We start from the raw sequence: 21,031 nt of genomic DNA, 5'->3' as shown, positions 1-21,031 counted from the left end.
CAGACAGACCCCCTCTCCTCTCATTGAGTCTTCTTGCCCACCCCCCTCACCCCCACCCCGTGCCCTAGAATGACTTCCTTCTCCTTCCAGGCCACAGAGCCCTTTATCCCAACACAGGGGAGGTTCTGTTTTTAGTTTACTTTTAAAAATATTTTGGCCATCCTTTGTGGCTTGTGGGATCTTATTCCCCAGTCACAGATCCAACCCAAACGCTCTGCATTGTAACTGAGGAGTCTTAACCACTGGACTGCGAGGGAAGTCCCCAGGGTGAAATTCTAGAAGCCAGTGTCTTACAGGAAGCAGATCCTCAGCCGTCAGGGCCAAGATGACCTCAGAGGCCATGACAGAGGCCCATAGAAGCCAAATAACTTGTGCAAGATCACACAGCCCCTAGGCCATAATTAAGGAAGGAGCTGGAAACAGAGCCTAGACCTTCTGGATTCCACTTTAAAGTTCCTTCCCGCCATGAGATTTTTGTGGTTTCTTGATGCTTGTCTTCTTGATGCTTGTCCAACAAGCTTTCCTCTGCTCTAGAACTGCTTTCTCCACAAAACTCTGGCCCTAAGACCCCCAAGGTACCTTGTCTGGCCTCTGGCTATGGCCATAACAGCCTACGTCCTGGGCCCTTTGAGGGGATAAGATTCTTCACTGGGGCATTTGGAAATATATTCTGCAGCCTCATTCCCCTTCTTGTGGCCAAATCCCTAAACTTCCCTCATTTATTACCCTCAGTATCCCCCTTCCCAGGCCTGGGGACTCAGACCAGCACACTTACCCTTTCCCTTCTTCAAGGTGTGTGCTCCCTGCCCTGCACCTACAGGCTGGCCCAGGACAGGATCCTGCCTCTGGCTGGTATGGAGGATCCCAGGATGTAAAGACAGAAGGATGTTAGGGATCAGAGTCCTTCCCTACACTAGACAGTTGTCTCCTGCAAACCTCAGGGGGCTGTTCCCTATATGACTTGAGGATCCGAGTGGACATCAGGGTTCATTTATTGAGCACTTAAAATGTATATGTTTTCAATAAACACCAAGTATGTAGGTGCTATGTTAGAGCCTTTTTATTGCATGTGATCCTCAAAAAACAGCCCAGTAAAGTAAGGATTAGGCCCATTTTACAGATCAGGAGGTTGAGGTTCAGAAAGCTCTTTAGTTTGCCCTTGACCATAGAGGTAATAAGGCTTCCCTGAGGCTCAGCTGGTAAAGAATCCGCTTCCAATGTGGGAAGATCCCCTGGAGAAGGGAAAGGCTACCCACTCCAGTATTCTGGCCTGGAGAATTCCATGGACTGTCCATGGGATCTCAAAGAGTCGGACACTATTGCGCGAGACTTTCACTTTCATGTTCATAGAGGTAATAAGTCCAGAATTAGGAATAAAACCCAAGTCTCTCTAACTAGAAGTCAAAATCCCATGCACAGGGGGCAGGGTGGTGGGGGAAGCTTGTGGGAAGGGGGAGCATGTATGAAACACTTTGTGCCATGGTTTCCCTGGTTGCAGGAACCAGGGGGTGAATGTCACTGTAGAAAGGATTCCGTATCTTCAAACTTAGGGAGGAGGAGTCAGTGGTCAAGGGGGGCAGGAGGGTTGGCTCCTTGTCAGTCCTGACACACAGCCTGCCAGCTCTCAGCCTGTGCACTTGTGATCACCTGGTTGCATCCTGGAAACTAGCTAGTCACACCTAAGCAGGTGGCCCGCCCATCCTCCGTGGGTTGAGGAAGCAGGAAAAGGTGGCAGTGAGAGGAGTGGGCAGAACTGCTGGCAATGGTGGCCAGAATCCCAGCTACGATGAGCTTTCTCTGGTGCCTGGCTCTGCCCCTTTTCTTCTGCTGCTGGGAGGCTGGGGCCCACAGGAGCTCTGCAGGTAAGGAGGTGAGAGGGTGCCTGTAGGCTTCTCTCCTGACTCTGGGTGGGAGTTTCTATACTACAGCTCTTTGTGGGGGAAAGTAGCTCTCTTGGGTTAGTTACAATCAATCAAAAAGCTATACAGCCTTCCCAGGTGGTGCTAGTGGTAAAGAACCTGCCTGCCAATGCAGGAGACATAAGAGATGTGGGTTTGATCCCTGAGTCAGGAAGATCCCCTGGAGGAGGACATGGCAACCCACTCCAGTATTCTTGTCTGGAGAATCCCATGGACAGAGGAGCTTGGTGGGCTTCAGTCCCTAGGGTGGCAAAGAGTTGGACATGACTGAAGCGACTGAGCACGCATAAAACTATACTTGAAGTATTGCGTGCGTGTGTTCTCAGTCATATCTGGTTTTTTGTGACCCCATGGACTCCTCTGTCCATAGGATTATCCTGGCAAGAATACCAGGGTGGTTTGCCATTTCCTTCTCCAGAGCATCTTCTCAACCCAGGGATCGAACTCACATCTCCTTCGGCTCCTACCTTGGCAGATGGATTCTTAACACTGAGCCACCTGGGCTGCCCCACTTGAAGTATGACTGTCATTGATAAAGAGTACACAGTGGCAAAGGGTCAGCTTAAGTGCGTGTGAGGCTGCAGTCCATGCAAATGTGAGGTTGCTATGGGTTTGTCTTTATGCCTGTGGGGTGTGAGTATGTGTGGAGGGAAGAATAGGGAGTCAGCAGGTGCAGGCTGGTGATAAATCTGATTAAAGCCAAAGAATGTGGCTTGACAAGATTCTTTCTCCTTCAAGTTAATGTTTTAGCACAGATTTCCTTTAAAAGTCCATTAAATTTAAAAAAATTTTATATTGGAGTGTAGCTGATTGAGAATGTTGTGATAGCTTCCGGTGCACAGCAAAATGACCCAGCCACACACATACACGTACCCATTCTCCCCAAACTCCCCTCCTATCCAAGCTGTCACATGATGTTCGTTCATCAGAGTTCCCTGTGTTATACAGTAGGTGCTTATTGTAAAAACGTGTTTTTGTTTGAAAAGTCTGACTGTCACAGGCGGCTTGTGGAGGGTGGATTCCGAGAGAGGCAGGGCTTTTATGAAAGAAAAGAACGAACCTTGACCTGTAACAGAAATGGTGCCAAGCTTGTCACATGCATTATCTTTTGTAAAAATACACTGTGTTTTTTAGAGAAGTTTTAGGTTCACAACAAAACTGAGCAGAAAGTGCAATGATTCCTAAAGAAGCCTTGTCTCCCACCTTCTCACCACCCCCTCCATTATCAACATCTCTCACCAGAAATATACATGCATTACAACTGAGAAATCTACAGTGACACATCATTATCACACATTGTCTTTTGAAACTTAATTTTTTTAGAGCAGTTTTAGTTTCACAGCAAAATGGAAAGGAAGGTACAGAGATTTCGTATATACCCCTGTCACTAGCTTTTTAATCCTCACAATAACCCTGTGAGAGATACATTCTTACCCTCATCTACCCCCTGCCGCCTAAGCGAGGAGACTGAGGCTTCTTACCAGCATGAAGTAACTCTGCAGAGCCAGGATTTTATTCCACACATCATGCCTAAACTGGACCACACTGCCTCCTGCACTCATTATCTCCCAGGCGTGTGCTACACATTTAATGTAGTGTTCCCAACCAAGTGAATTAGGTATCTCAAGCTCCATTCTACAGATGGGACAACGCAGGCATGGAGCCAGGAGACCTGGCCAGGTCACAAGTTTGGTAAGCGGCAAGCAAACAGAGGAGAGGGGACTCGAATTCTGGGTCCAAAGTCTACATGCTTTCCTCTCCCCAAGTTTGATTTGAGGAAATGGTTCAGGAGAGCTGTAGCACTCTAGAGCTATCAAGGGCCAGGATGGGCTTTGCTCTGTTTGAGAAGACCCTGGGCAGGTAAGAGAGTTGGTTTGGGGGTCGTAAGAGCCCCGAAGACAAACAGGTGATGGGTTTGAGAAGCCTGAGGAGGTTCCACACCAGGATAACACCACGGGGCTCCCAAGAAAGGAAGAAAATGTGTCAGGGGAGGTCAGCATCAGACCCCATGGTTGGGTTTCGGGCTGTGTGGGCTGCCGCAGAGAAGCTCTGCCTCCAGCTGTGGGGACTGAGGAGCCTCAGAGAAACTGAAGTGAGGAGAAGCAAGTATATCCCTGGAAAACTGTGATTTGTGTGTGTAGGTAGACAACACCGAATGGGCAGTGAGAACAAGGGCCATGACCGCATAAGCAGCACGTGGGCACAGCCTGGAACTCTCGCTGTATGAAAGCAGGTCGCGAGCTCTCAGGTGACTCCTTGAGAGGACATGCTCGGGGAGGGATGCTTAACGACCCCCGGAAGGCTTAGCAATGGAAGCGCTTCCGTATTCCCCTTCCTCTCTGGTGCTCACCCCCATGACAAGGCAGGTAGGAGACGCTCACTGGTAGGAGACAGAGTCAGGATTTGCACCAGTAAATCATCAGACTCCAGCTAGCAGGCAACACAGCTATGACTAGAACGCAGTCTCTTGCCTCTCAGCCCAGTGTTCCTTCATCATCCAGGGGGAGACACAAGAGGACAAGCCAAGGGCCTGTTCTGATATCCTGGGGAGAGATGACCGAATGGCGCTGGCCCTCCTGAGGGTCCTTGGGTACTTCTGGGACAGTAGGTCTCAGAAAAGGCCATCTTAAACCATCAGAACCCCCCAAAAGTGTGCATATACTTTTGTCTTTTTCCTTCTGAGAGTAGGGTTACTAGATAAAACACTTGGTAAATTTGAATTTCAGGTAATGACTTTTTCAGTATGTCTTACATATTACATGTACAGGAGGCGGTGATCAAAACCATCCCCAAGAAAAAGAAATGGAAAAAGGTAAAATGGTTCTCTGACGAGGCCTTACAAATAGCTGAGAAAAGAATAGAAGCAAAAGGCAAAGGAGAAAAGGAAAGATATACCATCTGAATGCAGAGTTTCAAAGAATAGCAAGGAGAGATAAGAAAGCCTTCCTGAGTGAACAATGCAAAGAAATAGAGGAAAACAATAGAATGGGAAAGACTAGAGATCTCTTTAAGAAAATTAGAGATACCATGGAAACATTTCATGCAAAGATGGGCACAATAAAGGACAGAAATGGTATGGACCTAACAGAAGCAGAAAATATTAAGAAGAGTTGGCGAGAATACACAGAAGAACTATACAAAAAAGATCTTAATGACCCAGATAACCACAATGGTGTGATCACAGACCTAGAGCCAGACATCTTGGAGTGCAAAATCAAGTGGCTTTAGGAAGCATCACTACAAACAAAGCTAGTGGAGATGATGGAATTTCAGCTGAGCTATTTCAAATCTTTAAAGATGATGCTGTGAAAGTGCTGCACTCACTATGCCAGCAAATTTGGAAAACTCGGCAGTGGCCACACAACTGGAAAAGGTCAGTTTTCATTCCAGTCCCAAAGAAGGGCAATACCAAAGAATGTTCAAACTACCACACAATTGCACTCATTTTACACGCTAGCAAAATAATGCTCAAAATTCTCCAAGCTAGGCTTCAACAGTAAGTGAACATGAACTCCCAGATGTTCAAGCTGGAGTCAGAAAAGGCAGAGGAACCAGAGATCAAATTGCCAACATCCATTGGAACATAGAAAAAGCAACAGAATTCCAGAAAAACATCTACTTCTGCTCCATTGATTACGCTAAAGCCTTTGACTGTGTGGATCACAACAAACTGTGGAAAATTCTTAAAGAGATAGGAATACCAGACCACCTTACCTGCCTCCTGAGAAACCTGTATGCAGGTCAGGAAGCAACAGTTAGAACCAGACATGGAACAATAGACTGGTTCAAAATTAGGAAAGGAGTACATCAAGGCTGTATATTGTCATCCTGCTTACTTAACTTTTATGCAGAGTGCATCATGCGAAATGCCAGGCTGAATGAAGTACAAGCTGGAATCAAGATTCCCAGGAGGACTATCAATAACCTCAGATATGCAGATTACACCACCCTTATGGCAGAAAGCAAAGAGGAATTAAAGAGTCTCTTGATGAAGGTGAAAGAGGAGAGTGAAAAATCTGATTTAAAACTCAACATTCAAAAAATGAAGATCATGGCATCCAGTCCCATCGCTTTATGGCAAATAGATAGGGAAACAATGGAAACAATGACAGAATTTATTTTTAGGGGCTCCAAAATCACTGCAGATGGTGACTGCAGCCATGAAATTAAAAGGTGCTTGCTCCTTGAAAGAAAAGCTGTGACAAACCTAGACAACATATTAAAGAGCAGAGACATTGCTTTGCCTATCAAGGTCTGTATAGTCAAAGCTTTGGTTTTTCCAGTAGTCACGTATGGATGTGAGAGACCATAAAGGAGGCCGAGTGCCAAAGAACGGATGCTTTTGAACTGTGGTGTTGGAGAAGACTCTTGAGAGTCCTTTGGACAGCAAGGAGATCCAACCAGTCAATCATAAAGGAAATCAACCCTGAATATTCATTGGAAGGACTGATGCTGAAGCTGAAGCTCCAAAACTTTGGCCACCTGATGCAAAGAGCCAACTCATTAGAAAGGACCCCAATGCTGGGAAAGATTGAAGGCAGGAGGAGAAGGGGACACCAGAAGACAAGATGGTTGGATGTCATCACTGACTCAATGGATGTAAGTTTGAACGAGCTCTGGGAGATGGTTAAGGACAGGGAAGCCTGGCGTGCTGCAGTCCACGGGGTCGAAAAGAGTCAGACATAACTGAGGGACTGAACAATAAATATTACCTGAGAAATACACATACTAAAAAATATTTATCATTAGCATTATTCTTTATTTATCTGACAAATTTAACTGGGCAGCCTGTATTTTTATTTGCTAAATTTGGCAACCCTCCTCAAGAGATCAGAGAAGGAAATAGCAACCCACTCCAATATTCTTGCCTAGAAAATCCTGTGGACAGAGGAGCCTGGTGGGCTGCTGTCTGTAGGGTCGCATAGAGTCGGACACGACTGAAGCGACTTAACATGCATGCATGCATTGGAGAAGGAAATGGCAACCCACTCCAGTATTCTTGCCTGGAGAATCCCAGGGTCAGAGGAGCCTGGTGGGCTGCCGCCTATGGGGTCGCACAGAGTCAGACATGACTGAAGCGACTTAGCAGCAGCAGCAGCCTCAAGAGATACCTCGGCCCCTCCCCCTCGACAGACAGGAGAGGCATCTATCAGCTCATAAATAATTCTGCTGCAGCCTCCCCTGGGGAACAAACGGCTGCTGGCCCTCCACTCACAGGACCTCAGAGGGTCATTCAAGCGAGCAGAGACGTTCTGCCCTATGGAGTTGTTGTTCAGTCACTAAATCGTGTCTGACTCTTTGTGACCCCATGGACTACGATTGGCCAGGTGTCTCTGTCCTCCACTACTCCTGAAGTTTGCTAAAAAAATTCTATAGGAAGCTAACAAGGATTCTTTCAGAAAGTTCTGAGAGTTTTGGTTCCTGCTCCACAGTTCTTGGCTCACTTGGATCTTCTGCTTTTCTTTGCTCCCCCTTGAATTGGGATCCTGGCCACACATTCACTTTGATGGCTTCAGACCAATAAGCGTCTCGATTTGGGGGCTGGCTTGCCTCAAGTGCTTCCCTAAAGGGCTTCCCTAGTGTCTCAGACGGTAAAGCGTCTGTCTGCAATGCAGGAGACCCGGGTTCAATCCCCTGGAGAAGGAAATGGCAGCCCACTCCAATATTCTTGCCTGGAAAATCCCATGGATCACAGAGCCTGGTAGGCTACCCTCCATGGGGTCGCAAAGAGTCTGACATGACTGAGCGACTTCACTTCATACTTCTTTGCCTCAAGTGGGCCATCAGAGGACCTCAGCCAGGGCAATCCCAGTTCCATGCCTGCTACATGGGGCTGTGTTCCCAATATCGCTTCCTCTTCCTTGAAAATATAGTTGAAAAATAAGGTCAAATGATCCCTCCTCCCTGCTTCCTCCCAGCAGTGCCCAGGGATAAATCTAAGAGCCTGTGTCAAGTTAGTGCCCTGGGATTCACAGCTCACAGAGTTGCTCTTACCCAACACAGGCCCCAGTGGATCAGGCCACACAGAGCTGCCTGCTGTGACTCCGGAGGTCTGGACAAGCTCAGAGGAAGGCTTTCAGGCTACTGACCTCATTGAGCCCTCTGTGTCAAACCACATCTCTTGGGAAACTCAAACCCTGAGCACCCAGACCTCTGATAAGACCTTCATCAGAGGCGGCACCATTTCAGAAGCAGAGGCCAGGGAAGACAAGACCATGGCTCTCATGACAAGAAAGCCTTCCAAGTTCACGGCTGTGATCACTACTCCCACGGTGACGTCATCCACAGGTGGCAGCCCCGCAGGACGTGTAAGGACCACAGTGGACACTGTCACAGGCAGTGAGCTCTGGAAAGTTGTCTTTGAGAACCTTTGCACTTTTGACAGCTCTGAAGAAGCAAAGAGAATCTTGAAATTCATTCACACTTCTGGAGAAACCGAGGCCCTATCCTCAGAGAGCAGTGCCTCCTCTGAGAGCTCAGTTCCAGCCATCACCACCTCACAAGCCCTGTCAGCGGACATCACTGCTCTGACGAAAGCCTTGGTTACCTACATCACCAACATCAAGGTGATCAACTGCAGAGTTATGGAAACAGAACCAACTGCTGCCATCCCTGGGACCTCACACATAGATTACAGCTCCTCAGGAGGACAGGCCCTGTCCCCCACTGAGAGGTCAGCCTTGCCTGACTCCACTGAAGCAAAATCACACCTTACTAGGAATACAACCTCTGCTGAGACCTGGACAATAGCCCACGCCACGGAATTAGTCACACCTGTGGTCACAGTCATCCTCAGTAGCACCCCAGAAAAGGAAACGACAGCAGCCAAGGCTACCACCCCAAGTGGAACCTTGGTGACAGTCAGCAAGAACCTCTTGGAAGAAAGCTCAGCCCTCTCTGTTGAGACAACAAGCGACATCAGTATCTCAGGGATAATTCCAGTCTTCACAGAGGATGCGACAATAGTAAGCAAAGTGACTTCCCCTGCTGGGTTCTCAGCTATGGTCTACAGCTTCTCCGAAGAAACCTCCACCACGAGTTCCACCTCCTCAGAGACTTCTGCCACACACACCACACCCAGTGGGCCCATTCCCCCTATCAGCAGGAGCTCTCTTCCTTCTTTCCATCTGTCTATGGTTGACAGCATCCCAGAAACAAGTGTTACCTCAGCCAAGACCACAGCCTCAGCCAACAGCAGCCCCACAGCCTCAGCTGACAGCACCCCAGAAACAAGTGTCTCCTCAAGCAAGATCACAGCCTCAGCCAACAGCAGCCCCACAGCCTCAGCCAAGAGCAGCCCAGAAACAAGTGTCTCCTCAAGCAAGATCACAGCCTCGACCAACAGTAGCTCAGAAACAAGCGTCACCTCAGCCAAGACCACAGCCTCAGCCAACAGCAGCCCCACAGCCTCAGCCGACAGCACCCCAGAAACAAGTGTCTCCTCAACCGAGATCACAGCCTCAGCCAACAGCAGCCCCACAGCCTCAGCCAAGAGCAGCCCAGAAACAAGTGTCTCCTCAAGCAAGATCACAGCCTCGACCAACAGTAGCTCAGAAACAAGCGTCACCTCAGCCAAGACCACAGCCTCAGCCAACAGCAGCCCCACAGCCTCAGCCGACAGCACCCCAGAAACAAGTGTCTCCTCAACCGAGATCACAGCCTCAGCCAACAGCAGCCCCACAGCCTCAGCCAAGAGCAGCCCAGAAACAAGTGTCTCCTCAAGCAAGATCACAGCCTCGACCAACAGTAGCTCAGAAACAAGCGTCACCTCAGCCAAGACCACAGACTCAGCAAAGACCTTGAAAACAGCCAGCGCAGGTGGAGGGAAGCCCTCAACAACCTCGGCCAGCACTGCTCGGACAAGGTGGACAGATATTACCCCAGGTGAGTGGCTCCCCCGTGTGTAATCTTCGGGAATTTGAAGTTTGGCATCTGTGTGTTTAAGGAGATGGGAGAAAGGAAAAATGAATCTGGAGGCTTCCTCTGAGCCCTGTCTCAGATGTCACCTCTTCATGATGTTCTAGTAACAAAACCAGTAAGAAGCAGAATTAAGGTAGGGTATGGAGAAAGTTCAGTGCTGGAAGTGTGGAGAAATGGTTTGGAATCCTGTCTTTGCCCTGAGTGATGTAGGACAGGTCCCGGCCTGGCTTTTCCCCTCTGAGCCTCAGTTTCACTGCCAGTAGCTGGAGGGGGTTGCAGTGAGGTCCTTTCCAGTTCTGCCATTCTATGAGGTTAACTGTTGAGTAACTACTGTGCACCAGGAAGGGGCCAAATTTTATTTAAAAGACATAGCCTTCATGCTCTGAAAGCCTCTGGTTCAGCCAGAGCTACTCCAAGTGGAAATAAGGCCCAAGGGGCTGCCCTCTGAGCAGCTGGGACCCCATGAGAGTTTAGCTCGCAGGATGCAGTTTATGGGATTGGTAACATAAATGGTGGGGGCTTCCCAGGTGTCAAGCAGGAGAAGCAGGTTCAGCCCCTGGGTCAGGAAGATCCCCTGGAGAAGGAAATGCAACCCACTCCAGTATTCTTGCCTGGGAAATCCCACAGACAGAGGAGGCTGTCGGGCTACAGTCTATGGGGTTGCAAAAAGTCGGACCTGACAGCAATTAAATAGCACTTGCAAGTGTAAATAGTGGCTTAAAAATCAATTAATAAATTGGACAAAGATTTGGGAATTGAAAGCTATACCTTGAAACAACTTCTTTAGGGAAGAAGTCCCTTATCAGCAGTCAGCAAAGCTTCTGGTCAGCATGGAGACTTCACCTTCACTTCTCATCATCTTTCCTCATGCCTCATCCCAGCAGTATCTTCTGCTTGCCAGGCCTTTTGGGGAAGGTGAAATAAAAATATTAATCACAACCACCTTACTGAATATCTTTTGAATTTCAGGCAGAGGTGATATAAAAACATTTCACAGCCAGTAAGCATGGCAGCAGCTGAAGGTTCTCTCTGACGGCAGGCTTTGCATGTTATCTCCTCTAACTAAACCTTCCAAACCATTTTATGGAGTGGGTGTTCTTACTCTACCTGACAAGTGAGGAAATACATTTAAAGATGGTTAAAAAAGTAGCAGTGGAATTCCAAATGAAAGTCTGTTTGATTCCAAAACTGAGAGTCTCCTGTTGTGCTTTGATTTTTAAAGCTTAATGTATTAATATTTTTCTTTTAAAAAGATTTCATGTATTATGTGTTGATTAGATGATACATTGACATGATTTAAAATTTCAATAAGTACATAGATTACATCTTAAAATGGCTTTCTTATATTGCTGTCCCCTCATTACCCAGTTTGCCCTTCATACATAGCTGATGGTATCACTTTGTTGTGAATCCTCTTCTGGACATGCAGTATGCACACGGAAGCATAAAAAGGAAGAGGGAAGATACCTTTTATTACAGCAATATAATATAGATATTGATACTATATCATATAGCTATAGACAATATCTATCTTCTTTTTTATGCAAATGCGACATGTGATAAACACAGATCTCTTGATACAAAGCTATCTTTTGGCATGGCTTCTCAGTATTTTGTTTTACCATAATTTTTTAACCCATGTTTTCTGGATGGACATTTAGGTCATTTCCAGTATTTTTGTTATCATAAACAGTGCTGCAGTAAATAATACATTTTTCAGTTGTGTTATTTTCTGTAGGATAAACTTCTAGAAGTGCAATTGCTGGATTAATTCCAATAGTATTCTGATAGGAAGAATTGACTAAAAGGTGGCAGGTAAAGCTTAAGGCTCAAGGAAAGAATGAAGTTGTCTACAAGGCCTCTAAGTCAGGAAGGCTGGATTGAAAGACAGCTGCCACCTTAGAGCTGGAAGAACTGGCCAAGCACACCCCCTCAGAGACCAGCTTCTCTGCAGCCTTTCTCTGGCTGGCCCCGTTCCCAACAGCTTCATCCAAGGCCCCCAGGCCTTCAGAATATTCTAGATCCACTTTCATTTCTCCTTCCTCATACTACTCTTTTGACTTCTCCACATGTGGAGGGGGCCTTTACTGCTCATTTCTTCCCTCTTGTTGGGAGGACATTATGATGGGTCCAGTTACTGGAGAGAAGGCATCTTTTCTCTGCAGTGAAGAGAGGGAACACTCTGTGTGAACATAGACACACTTATACATGAGCATAGGCGCACATCTACAGAGTAGGGACAGAAGCTGGAGACCACAGCTCACATCCTGATTCAGGAAATGACTTACCCATGCTTTTGTCTTCTCACGGTTCTCAACTTGCAGGCGCAGATGGAGGCTTCCTCCTCCTGAGGCTGAACGTGGCCTCCCCTGAAGACCTCACTGATCCCAGCGTGGCAGAGAGGCTGATGCATCAGGTGAGCAGGCACTCTTTGTGCCGGGGAGTGGAGGAGAGCGAGAGGTTCTTGGAGATGCTGGGGAAGATCTGCAGGATACAGAAGAGCTGCTGCTACATTAGGGAGGGTCTAGTTTCTTGTGGTGGAGAAGGCAATGGCACCCCACTCCAGGACTCTTGCCTGGAAAATCCCATGGGCGGAGGAGCCTGGTAGGCTGCAGTCCATGGGGTCGATAGAGTCGGACACGACTAAACGACTTCACTTTCACTTTTCACTTTCATGCATTGGAGAAGGAAATGTCAACCCACTCCAGTGTTCTTGCCTGGAGAATCCCAGGGACGGGGGAGCCTGGTGGGCTGCTGTCTATGGGGTCGCACAGAGTCGGACACGACTGAAGCGATTTAGCAGCAGCAGCAGCAGCAGCAGCAGTTTCTTGTGGAGTGTTAGGAATGAAATCTAAGAATCTCTCCCTGGCTTTGTTTCTGCCTGTTTTTGTCTGAGTACTAAACTCCCCTCTCTGCTATATTAAAAAAAAAAAAAAATTCTTTCCCTCATCCCAATTTCCTTAGGCCCTAGGAAGATCAGGCTTTCTGGCCCCTGGGAGAAGGTTAATGTTATTAATGGACAGATAGTCAGGACTTTAGTTGCACGTGGCAGCAACCTAATGCATGGGAGCTTATTTAAAAGGCAGGGAATTGGCTAAAAAACCTAGAAGTGGCTGTCCAGCTTCAGCTCTGGCTGGATCCAGAAGTTCAAACAGAATCATCAGGATTTTCCTTTTCTTTTCCCCTCTTAGCTCTGCTCCCTTCATTCCTCAGAGTCTTTCATATGTAAGGAAAGGCAGCTGTGACAGCGCCAGATTCACAAGGCACTTGTCTTTGCCAAGTGCCTCCTAAGGAAGGCCTGAGCTCATGGACGTGGAAGGGCTACCACAACCGACAGCCTGACCTGAACCACATGGAATGGAATGAGAGACTACAAAGGAAGTAGGCATGCTAGACAGAAGGGGAAAAAAACCATAGATGTATGCTCTAGATGGACATCAAGATTGTATTTGTAGAAGCTGGGAAAATTCTCCTAAAACCCAGATCCCTGGACAAAGCTTCTAGTGCTGGAATTCTGGGATTGTATTTTGGGGGGATGGTGTGAGTCACTGGAAGGTTAGAATGAGTCAGCTCAGCCTAACTCTTATGTCCACATCTTGCTGCCAAGGAATGATGGGAAGAGGGAATATTTGGGCCCAATAGTTGGAGAAGGCAATGGCACCCCACTCCAGTACTCTTGCCTGGAAAATCCCATGGGTGGAGGAGCCTGGTAGGCTGCAGTCCATGGGGTTGTGAAGAGTTGGACACAACTGAGTGACTTCACTTTCACTTTTCACTTTCATGCATTGGAGAAGGAAATGGCAACCCACTCCAGTGTTCTTGCCTGGAGAATCCCAGGGACGGGGGAGCCTGGTGGGTTGCCATCTGTGGGGTTGCACAGAGTCAGACATGACTGAAGTGACTTAGCAGCAGGTCTGTTAGTGGAAGGGGGGCCTTAGGACTCCCATAAGAAAGTCTCTGAACATGGCTTCCCTGGTGGTCTGTGGTGAAAAATCTGCCTGCCAATGCAGGAGATGCAGGTTTGAACCCTGGGTGGGGAAGATCCCCTGGAGAAGGAAACAGCAACCCACTCCAGTGTAGCCTGGCAGGCTACAGTCCATGGGGTCCATGGGGTCTCAGAAGAGTCACACATGACTTAGCAACTAAACAACGAACACAGCATGGGGTTTTGAAGAGGGACAGCCAAATAAATGACAGATTCCCAGGGCACATGATAATCCAAGTAGCAAGTGTGAATCAGCTAAAGTTATGTCAGATTTGAACCCCTCAAACTGGAAACTATTTCAGAGGTCAGAAAGAAGGTGTGGAGATGGGAGCAGATCAGTTGAGGTGTAGGAACCAGGCCATGCAGGTGTTGGGTATCAGTTTCTGCTGTGAGCTGGTTACTGGTGAAAGCTCAGAGGTCAAACAAGAAGCTTTGCAGTTAGGTAGATCTGAGTATGAGCTCCAGTTCCTAACTGTGTGAACTTCTGTAAGTTACTCCGTATTACTTTCCTCCCTTGTAAAATGAGGCTAGTACTACCTGCTTTATGGGGCTTCCCCGATGACTCAGCAGTAAAGAATCCCCCAGCAATGTAGCAGACACAAGAGACGCAGGTTCAATCCCTGGGATGGGAAAATCCCCTGGAGGAGGAAATGGCAACCCACTCCAGTATTCTTGTCTGAAATATTGTATGGAAACAGGAGCCTGGTGGGCTACAGTCCAAAGGTTTGCACAGAGCTGGACATTACTGAGCACACACACATGTGTGCATACACACACCCACGCACACACATAACTTGCTTTATAAGGTTTTTTGTTGTTCAATCTCTAAATCATGTCCTACTCTCTTGCAACCCCCTGGACTATAGCCCACCAGGCTTCTTTGTCCATGGGATTTTCCCAGGCAAGAATCCTGGAGTGGGTTGCCATTCCCTTCTCCAAGGTTTCTCCCTGAGCTAGGGATGGAACCGCGTCTCCTGCATTGACAGGCAGGAGCTCCCAGAGAAGTCCCTGCTTTATATATGTTACTGTGGGATTTAAATGGTAGGAATGACAGAGCCTGTGTCCAGCCTGCAGGAAGCTCAGGAAGTGCTACTGGCCTCTTCAAACGTCCTCTGTCCCTTCCTGTCCTTGGCCTGTGGTGAGCTCACAGGCCACAAGGGCTGGAAGTACCACCTTTTCCTTTTGCCTACCAGATCAGCCATAAACTGGACATGCTTGCGTTTCCTGTCCAAGTCTCCCTGCTGCGTGTCAGGAGTGGCTGAAGAACACCAGCTGCAACCATCACGGCTGCGTGCGGAAGGGAGAAGTGCTGCCTGTGACCTGGGCCCCACCACATCTGGAGCCATGTGACTGTGAAGACATGTACCTGGAAGGTTCCCATGTAGATCAGCAGATCACGGCCTTACCCAGACCCAATAGTGGGACCCTGGCTCACATATGCCTGGGGGTAGTGTGTAGGGAGGGGGTGGGGTCTGCCCCTTGTTGCACAGATGACCTTGGGCTTCCGCTGGCATATGTGTTGTACTTCAGTAAAGAGTGAGCTGATCCCCCATCTTTCACCTGTTGTGTGCTTGCATCCGGCGTTAAAAGTATACTCAGGGTGGCTCAGGGATAACTTTATATGTACAGGAATTTTGTGCACCTTCACCGCTACCTCCCTTCTTCATGCTTCTCTGGTTCTTGGGTTGAAATTTGATTACAGCACTGGTCCTGAGGCCTGCTGAACTGTGAGCTCCTTCAGATCAGGACCCACATCTATTTATCTCAGGATTCCTTGAACCCGGAAGAACACCTGGGCTGGAGTAGGATCACAGAGAATGCTTGGTAAATTGACTTGAATTTCAAGTTCTTGACAAGCAGTGCTCAATCATTCCTTCCCCATAACTCACAAGTCATATTGTCTTTTAAAAATTAAATGTGGACTTTTTTTCTATTATAGAAGTAAAACTTGCTTTTAAAGCTTAGAGAAATTCAAAAGGACCGAGGAAGGAGAAAAAAGAATTGAGAAGAGGAGGGGAGGAGAAAGACATGTCTAAAATCCCACCTCTGGTTGTCTGGAGTTGTCTAGTTGTATCTAACAAAACCATTGTTAATGTATATGTTCAGCCTCTCCTTGTGCGTGGTTCTGAGTGGATCTCCACCAAGGGGCACCTTATATTCAATATTTCCAAGATCAAAGTACTCAGCTTACCCCTAAACCTGCTCTGCCTACATCTTCCTCATCTCAGTTAATGTCAATTGCAAGGAACTCTTTCTTATTTCTCTGGGTTTTTTTTTTCTTTCACATTATAAATCCAGTTCATGAAGAAATTCTGTTGGTTCTAGTGTCATCAAAATATGCTCAGCATGTGATCCCATCTTCACTGCTCTCACCCTGGCCCAAGTTGACATCATCTCTCACCTGGGTGACTAGTATCTTCCTAACAGGTCTCCCTGTCTCTACCTTTACCCTTCACCCCTTGTCTAGTCCTGGAACATCAGCCAGAGCTGTCCTTCTATAAGGTATGGCAGACTCTGCCACTCCTTCGCTCTTAACCCTCACGTTATTCACAGAAGAAACCACACTCTTACAGTGGCCTGCAAAACTGTACATGAGCCGCACACCAGCCTTTTGAACTTGCTCACTGCACATGAGCCCCACTGACTTACCTGCTGTTCCTCAAATGTGTCAGGTCCTGAATGCATGCTCAGTCTGCTTAGAACGCTTCTCCTCCAGACATCCACATGGTTAACTCCTCCGCCTCTCCCACCTTCTCAGTGGGTCTAACTGACCACTCTCCTCTGCTTTATCTCTGTAACACTGACCACAACCTGACATAACACATACTTTATTTGTCTTGTTTATTACGTCTTCTTCAACTAGAATGAAGAGTTTATACATTGCAGTATCCCTGTGTCTAGGACAGTGCCTGGCACATAAAAGGGTCTCAGTAAATATTTGTTAAGTAAAAGAAGGAAATATAACAACTAGGATATGACTCTGAATAAGGGGAGTATGTGTATTTAATTGACCCGCTTCCTTTTGCAGAGTGGAGTTTTACAAAGTAGATTGGACAAAAATAATGTAAACTTTCATCTCAGTGTATTTGTTCAACACCAACAACAGAAGAAAGACCGTGTTGTGCACCTTGGGGAATTCAAAGATGTCTCTTCCCACATGGTTTAAAGTTAGCAGAGAGAGGAAAACTCCTATTCATGCTTAGAAGCCCAGTCCATCCAGCACCTTCTCACGATGGCTTTTCTCAAATTCCCTAAAGAGGAGTTAATTTCTTAGTCTCTTCATTTGTTCTTTACGCTTAACATGCTATGTCTTGATTTACTTATTTACAGTTTTGTTAAATCAGGACAAAGCACCATATAATACCCATCTCTGTAGCCACAGAACCTAGCACAGAGCCATGGAGAGCACTTAGATATTTGCTGAATGACTTAGGTGATGGGCCATGTGAGCAGATGACCTTGAAATATGAGCACTGGGCTTTAAAAGGTAAGAAAATGGCATTCAGTGTTGAAGTAATAGAATGTATATTTAATTTCTTAAATTTGATAAATTTAATGATATATTTGAAAAAAATATATAATTAAGCTGCACTATAGTTAGGCATGAATGGAGAGCAGCTTATATAACACTGCTGTTGTATAAATCCAATTTTAAAATCGTTTTTCTTCCTTTCTTTGAAACAGATGATACCTATTACAGTGGATAATTTAATCTTAATTACATACATATAAGGACATACATGTACATACAGTGGTGATTTCTAATATCGGAAGCTAAAAAAATCTGTAAAATATGGGCTACATCAACTATTGATAGAAGTATTTAGGAATTAAGGTGTAAGAGTTTAATTATGCTTCTGTGTGTGTGTGTGAAAGAGAGAGAAAGAGGGAAGGAGAGAGAATTACTGGAAATGACCAAAGTTAGCAGAAGTTACCAAACCAGCAAGAACCATCAGTGCTTGGAGAAAATTCTCCAATTATTTAAGATTCAAAGGTGTGTATATGCGAGATGAAGACGCCACATATTTCATGAAGACAAAGGTGGGTGGGGACTAAACAAGACAGCCTGTCTAAAGTCGCCTGTGACTCAGCGCAGACTCAGAAGGCAAAAATGCAATGCGTGGTGAGGACAACAGCAGGTGGAACTTTTCTGATGATAGACTTTAACTGAAGCCTCTGCCTCGGCCTGTCCTTCCTTCATCCCTTGTGAGGGGGACCAGCCACCAGGCAGCAGAAAGCAGTGAATGGTAACTAATCCCATGGATGCACCCCAAATTCCAATGAGTGGGCATGTTTTTGGTATCAATAAATAAGTACATTGGTATATCCTGTCAGTGATCAATTATGCGTCACCCTGGTCATTAAAAGCTGCTTTTCTCAGGCCCACAGGGAGTTTTTGGAAGGTTCCTGAGAGCAGGGAAGGCTGGGCAGGGGTATCTGTGTTCAAACCTCTCCCCAAACAGCTTCCTTTGACCCCCAGTGCCCACTGAGAGTGTCTCAGCCACCTGTCACCAACCAGAGGTGGGGATAAATGATCTGCTCCTTCTTCTCTGCCTGCAGCCCTGAAGAAGAGCCCATCAGTTCTTTATTTCAGGTGTATAAGTGACAGAATCACAGAGCCAGGGAGTTGATGGAAACGTGCAGCTGTGTCCTTGATTTAAGCCTGTTCTTCCCAGGTGTCATCCTCCTTTGCCGTGACACCCTCTCTCTACATGCACAGCATCCCAGCCGTTTTGACCAGGTTGCCAGATAAAATATAAGACAACCAGTTAGAGTAAAATTTCAGATAAACAATGAATTCTTTTTAAAATATATGGATGTCCAAAATAGTTCACAGGAATTTTATGCTGAAATTTCATTTGTAAATAATTCAAATTTAACTGGGCTTCCTGTAATTTTATTGCTAAATCTGGCAACCCTACTTTTAATGCCTCCTCTCCTACCAGTGTCCCCACTTCTTCCCTTTTCCCAGTCTGTGAGTTTCCTTCTGCTGTGGCAAACCCCCAACCTTCTCTTAGGCTTTGGACAACGCTGCTGCTTCTGATAGGATCATCCATCATGCACATTCTGTCTTTCTGCTCCTTCTTCATCTCTCAATGGGAGAAGAAGTTTGGTGTCTGAACATGAATTTTTACTGTTTTTTAGTTAATACATTTTATTTTTTTAGAGTAGTTTTATGTTCATAGTAAAAATGAGCCAAAAGTACAGAGAATTCCCATATAGCCCCTTTCCCCAACACCTTACAATCTCCCCCACCATTGACATCCCCCATCAGAGTGCATTTGTTACAACTGATGAACCTATGATAATATATTATTAGCACCCAAAGTCCATTGTTTATGTTAACGTTCACTCTTGGTGTTGTATATTTTATGGGTTTTGACAAATGTATTATAACATGCATTTGCCATCACAGTGATGTACAGAGTAATTTTCCTGCCTTAAATATCCTCTGTGCTCTGCTGATTCATCCTTCCCTCCCTCTTAAGTCCCTGGCCACCACTGATTTTTTTTTTTTTTAAACCAATGCCATAGTTTTGCTTTATCCAGAACATCATAAGGAATCATAAGGTACGTAAACTTTCCTTCTTGTCTTCTCATGGCTTAGTAGCTTATATCTTTTTAGTGCTGAATAGTATTTCATTGTCTCAAGTATCATAGCCGTGAAATTAAAAGATGCTTCCTCCTTGGAAGAAAAGCTATGACCAATCTAGACAGCATATTAAAAAGCAGAGACATTACTTTACCAACAAAGGTCTGTCTAGTCAAAGCTATGGCTTTTTTCAGTAGTCATGTATGGATGTGAGAGTTGGACTATAAAGAAAGCTGAGTGCCAAAGAACTGATGCTTTTGAACTGTGGTGTTGGAGAAGACTTGAGAGTCCCTTGGACTCCAAGGAGATCCAACCAGTCCATCCTAAAGGAGATCAGTCCTGGGTGTTCACTGGTAGGACTGATGTTGAAGCTGAAACTCCAAAACTTTGGCCACCTGATGCGAAGAGCTGACTCATTTGAAAAGACCCTGATGCTGGGAAAGATTGAAGGCAGGAGGAGAAGGGGACGACAGAGGATGAGATGGTTGGATGGCATCATGACTCGATGGACATGAGTTTGAACAAGGTCCAGGAGTTGGTGATGGACAGGGAAGCGTTGTGTGTTGCAGGCCATGGGGTTGCAAAGAGTCAGACACGACTGAGTGACTGAACTGAACTGAACTGATACCAAAAGACAAATTTGTGGCTTCCAAATTTTGTAATTATGAATAAAGTTACCATAAATGTACATGTATAGGTTTTTGTAGTGGATGTAAGTTTTCAGTTCATTTGGGTAAATACCAAGGAGTGCAGCTGCTGGATCATATGGTGAGAGTATGTTTAGTTCTGTAAGAAACTGTCAAACTGTCTTCCAAGGTGGCTGCACAATTTTGCAATTCCCCAAAGCAGTGAATGAGAATCCCTTTTGCTCCGCATCCTTATGGCATTTGGTGTTGTCAGTGTTCTGGATCTTGGCCACTCTCATGGGTGTGTGTTGTTTAGTCGCTCAGCCATGTCTGACTCTTTTGTGACCTCATGGACTATTGCCTGCCAGGCTCCTCTGTCCATGGGATTTCCCAGGCGAGAATACTGGAATGGGTTGCCATTTCCTTCTCCAGGGGATCTTTCCAACCCAGGGATCAAACCTACATCTCCTGCATTGGCAGTAGGATTCTTTACCACTGAGCCACCAGGGAAGCCTCTCATGTGGAGTGGAATCTTATTGTCTTAATTTACAGTTTTCTAATGATGTGTGACAGAGAAGGTGATGGCACCCCACTCCAGGACTCTTGCCTGGAAAATCCCATGGATGGAGGAGCCTGGTGGGCTGCAGTCCATGGGGTCGCTAAGAGTCAGACACGACTAAGCGACTTCACTTTCACTTTTCACTTTCCTGCATTGGAGAAGGAAATGGCAACCCACTCCAGTGTTCTTGCCTGGAGAATCCCAGGGACAGGGGAGCCTGGTGGGCTGCCGTCTATGGGGTCTCACAGAGTCAGACACGACTGAAGCGACTTAGCAGCAGCAGCAGCAGCAGCAATGATGTGTGATGTTGAACATCTTTTCATAGCTTACTTGCCATCCATGTATTTTATTCAGTGAGGTCTATGCTCAGGTCTTTTGCCTATTAGATTGTTTTCTTGTTCCTGAGTTTTAAGAGTTCTTTGTATATTT

General features: G+C 46.4%; 1 protein-coding gene across 2 annotated transcripts; it reads left to right on the top strand.

The window, feature by feature from the left end:
• The first annotated feature begins 1,604 nt into the window (after positions 1 to 1,604).
• Positions 1,605 to 15,376, top strand: MUC20 (mucin 20, cell surface associated). Of its 2 annotated transcripts, XM_086401295.1 has the most exons (5): positions 1,605 to 1,862; positions 4,687 to 6,518; positions 7,923 to 9,803; positions 12,164 to 12,255; positions 15,018 to 15,376. In XM_086401295.1, the coding sequence occupies exons 3-5, from the start codon at positions 8,135 to 8,137 to the stop codon at positions 15,084 to 15,086; spliced, it is 1,830 nt and encodes a 609-aa protein (XP_086257421.1). In that variant the 5' UTR covers positions 1,605 to 1,862; positions 4,687 to 6,518; positions 7,923 to 8,134; the 3' UTR covers positions 15,087 to 15,376. The 2 variants fall into 2 exon arrangements, with proteins under 2 accessions (XP_086257421.1, XP_086257410.1); XM_086401284.1 differs by lacking the exon at positions 4,687 to 6,518.
• The last annotated feature ends 5,655 nt before the right edge of the window (positions 15,377 to 21,031 follow it).

The sequence above is a fragment of the Bos grunniens genome, chromosome 1, assembly GCF_055505025.1.
Source record: "Bos grunniens cultivar Pamir isolate PY7600 chromosome 1, Bosgru_T2T1.0, whole genome shotgun sequence".
Taxonomy (NCBI): domain Eukaryota; kingdom Metazoa; phylum Chordata; class Mammalia; order Artiodactyla; family Bovidae; genus Bos; species Bos grunniens.
The sequence above is the reverse complement of the archived record's forward strand: the minus strand, read 5'-3'. Positions and strand labels throughout refer to the sequence as shown.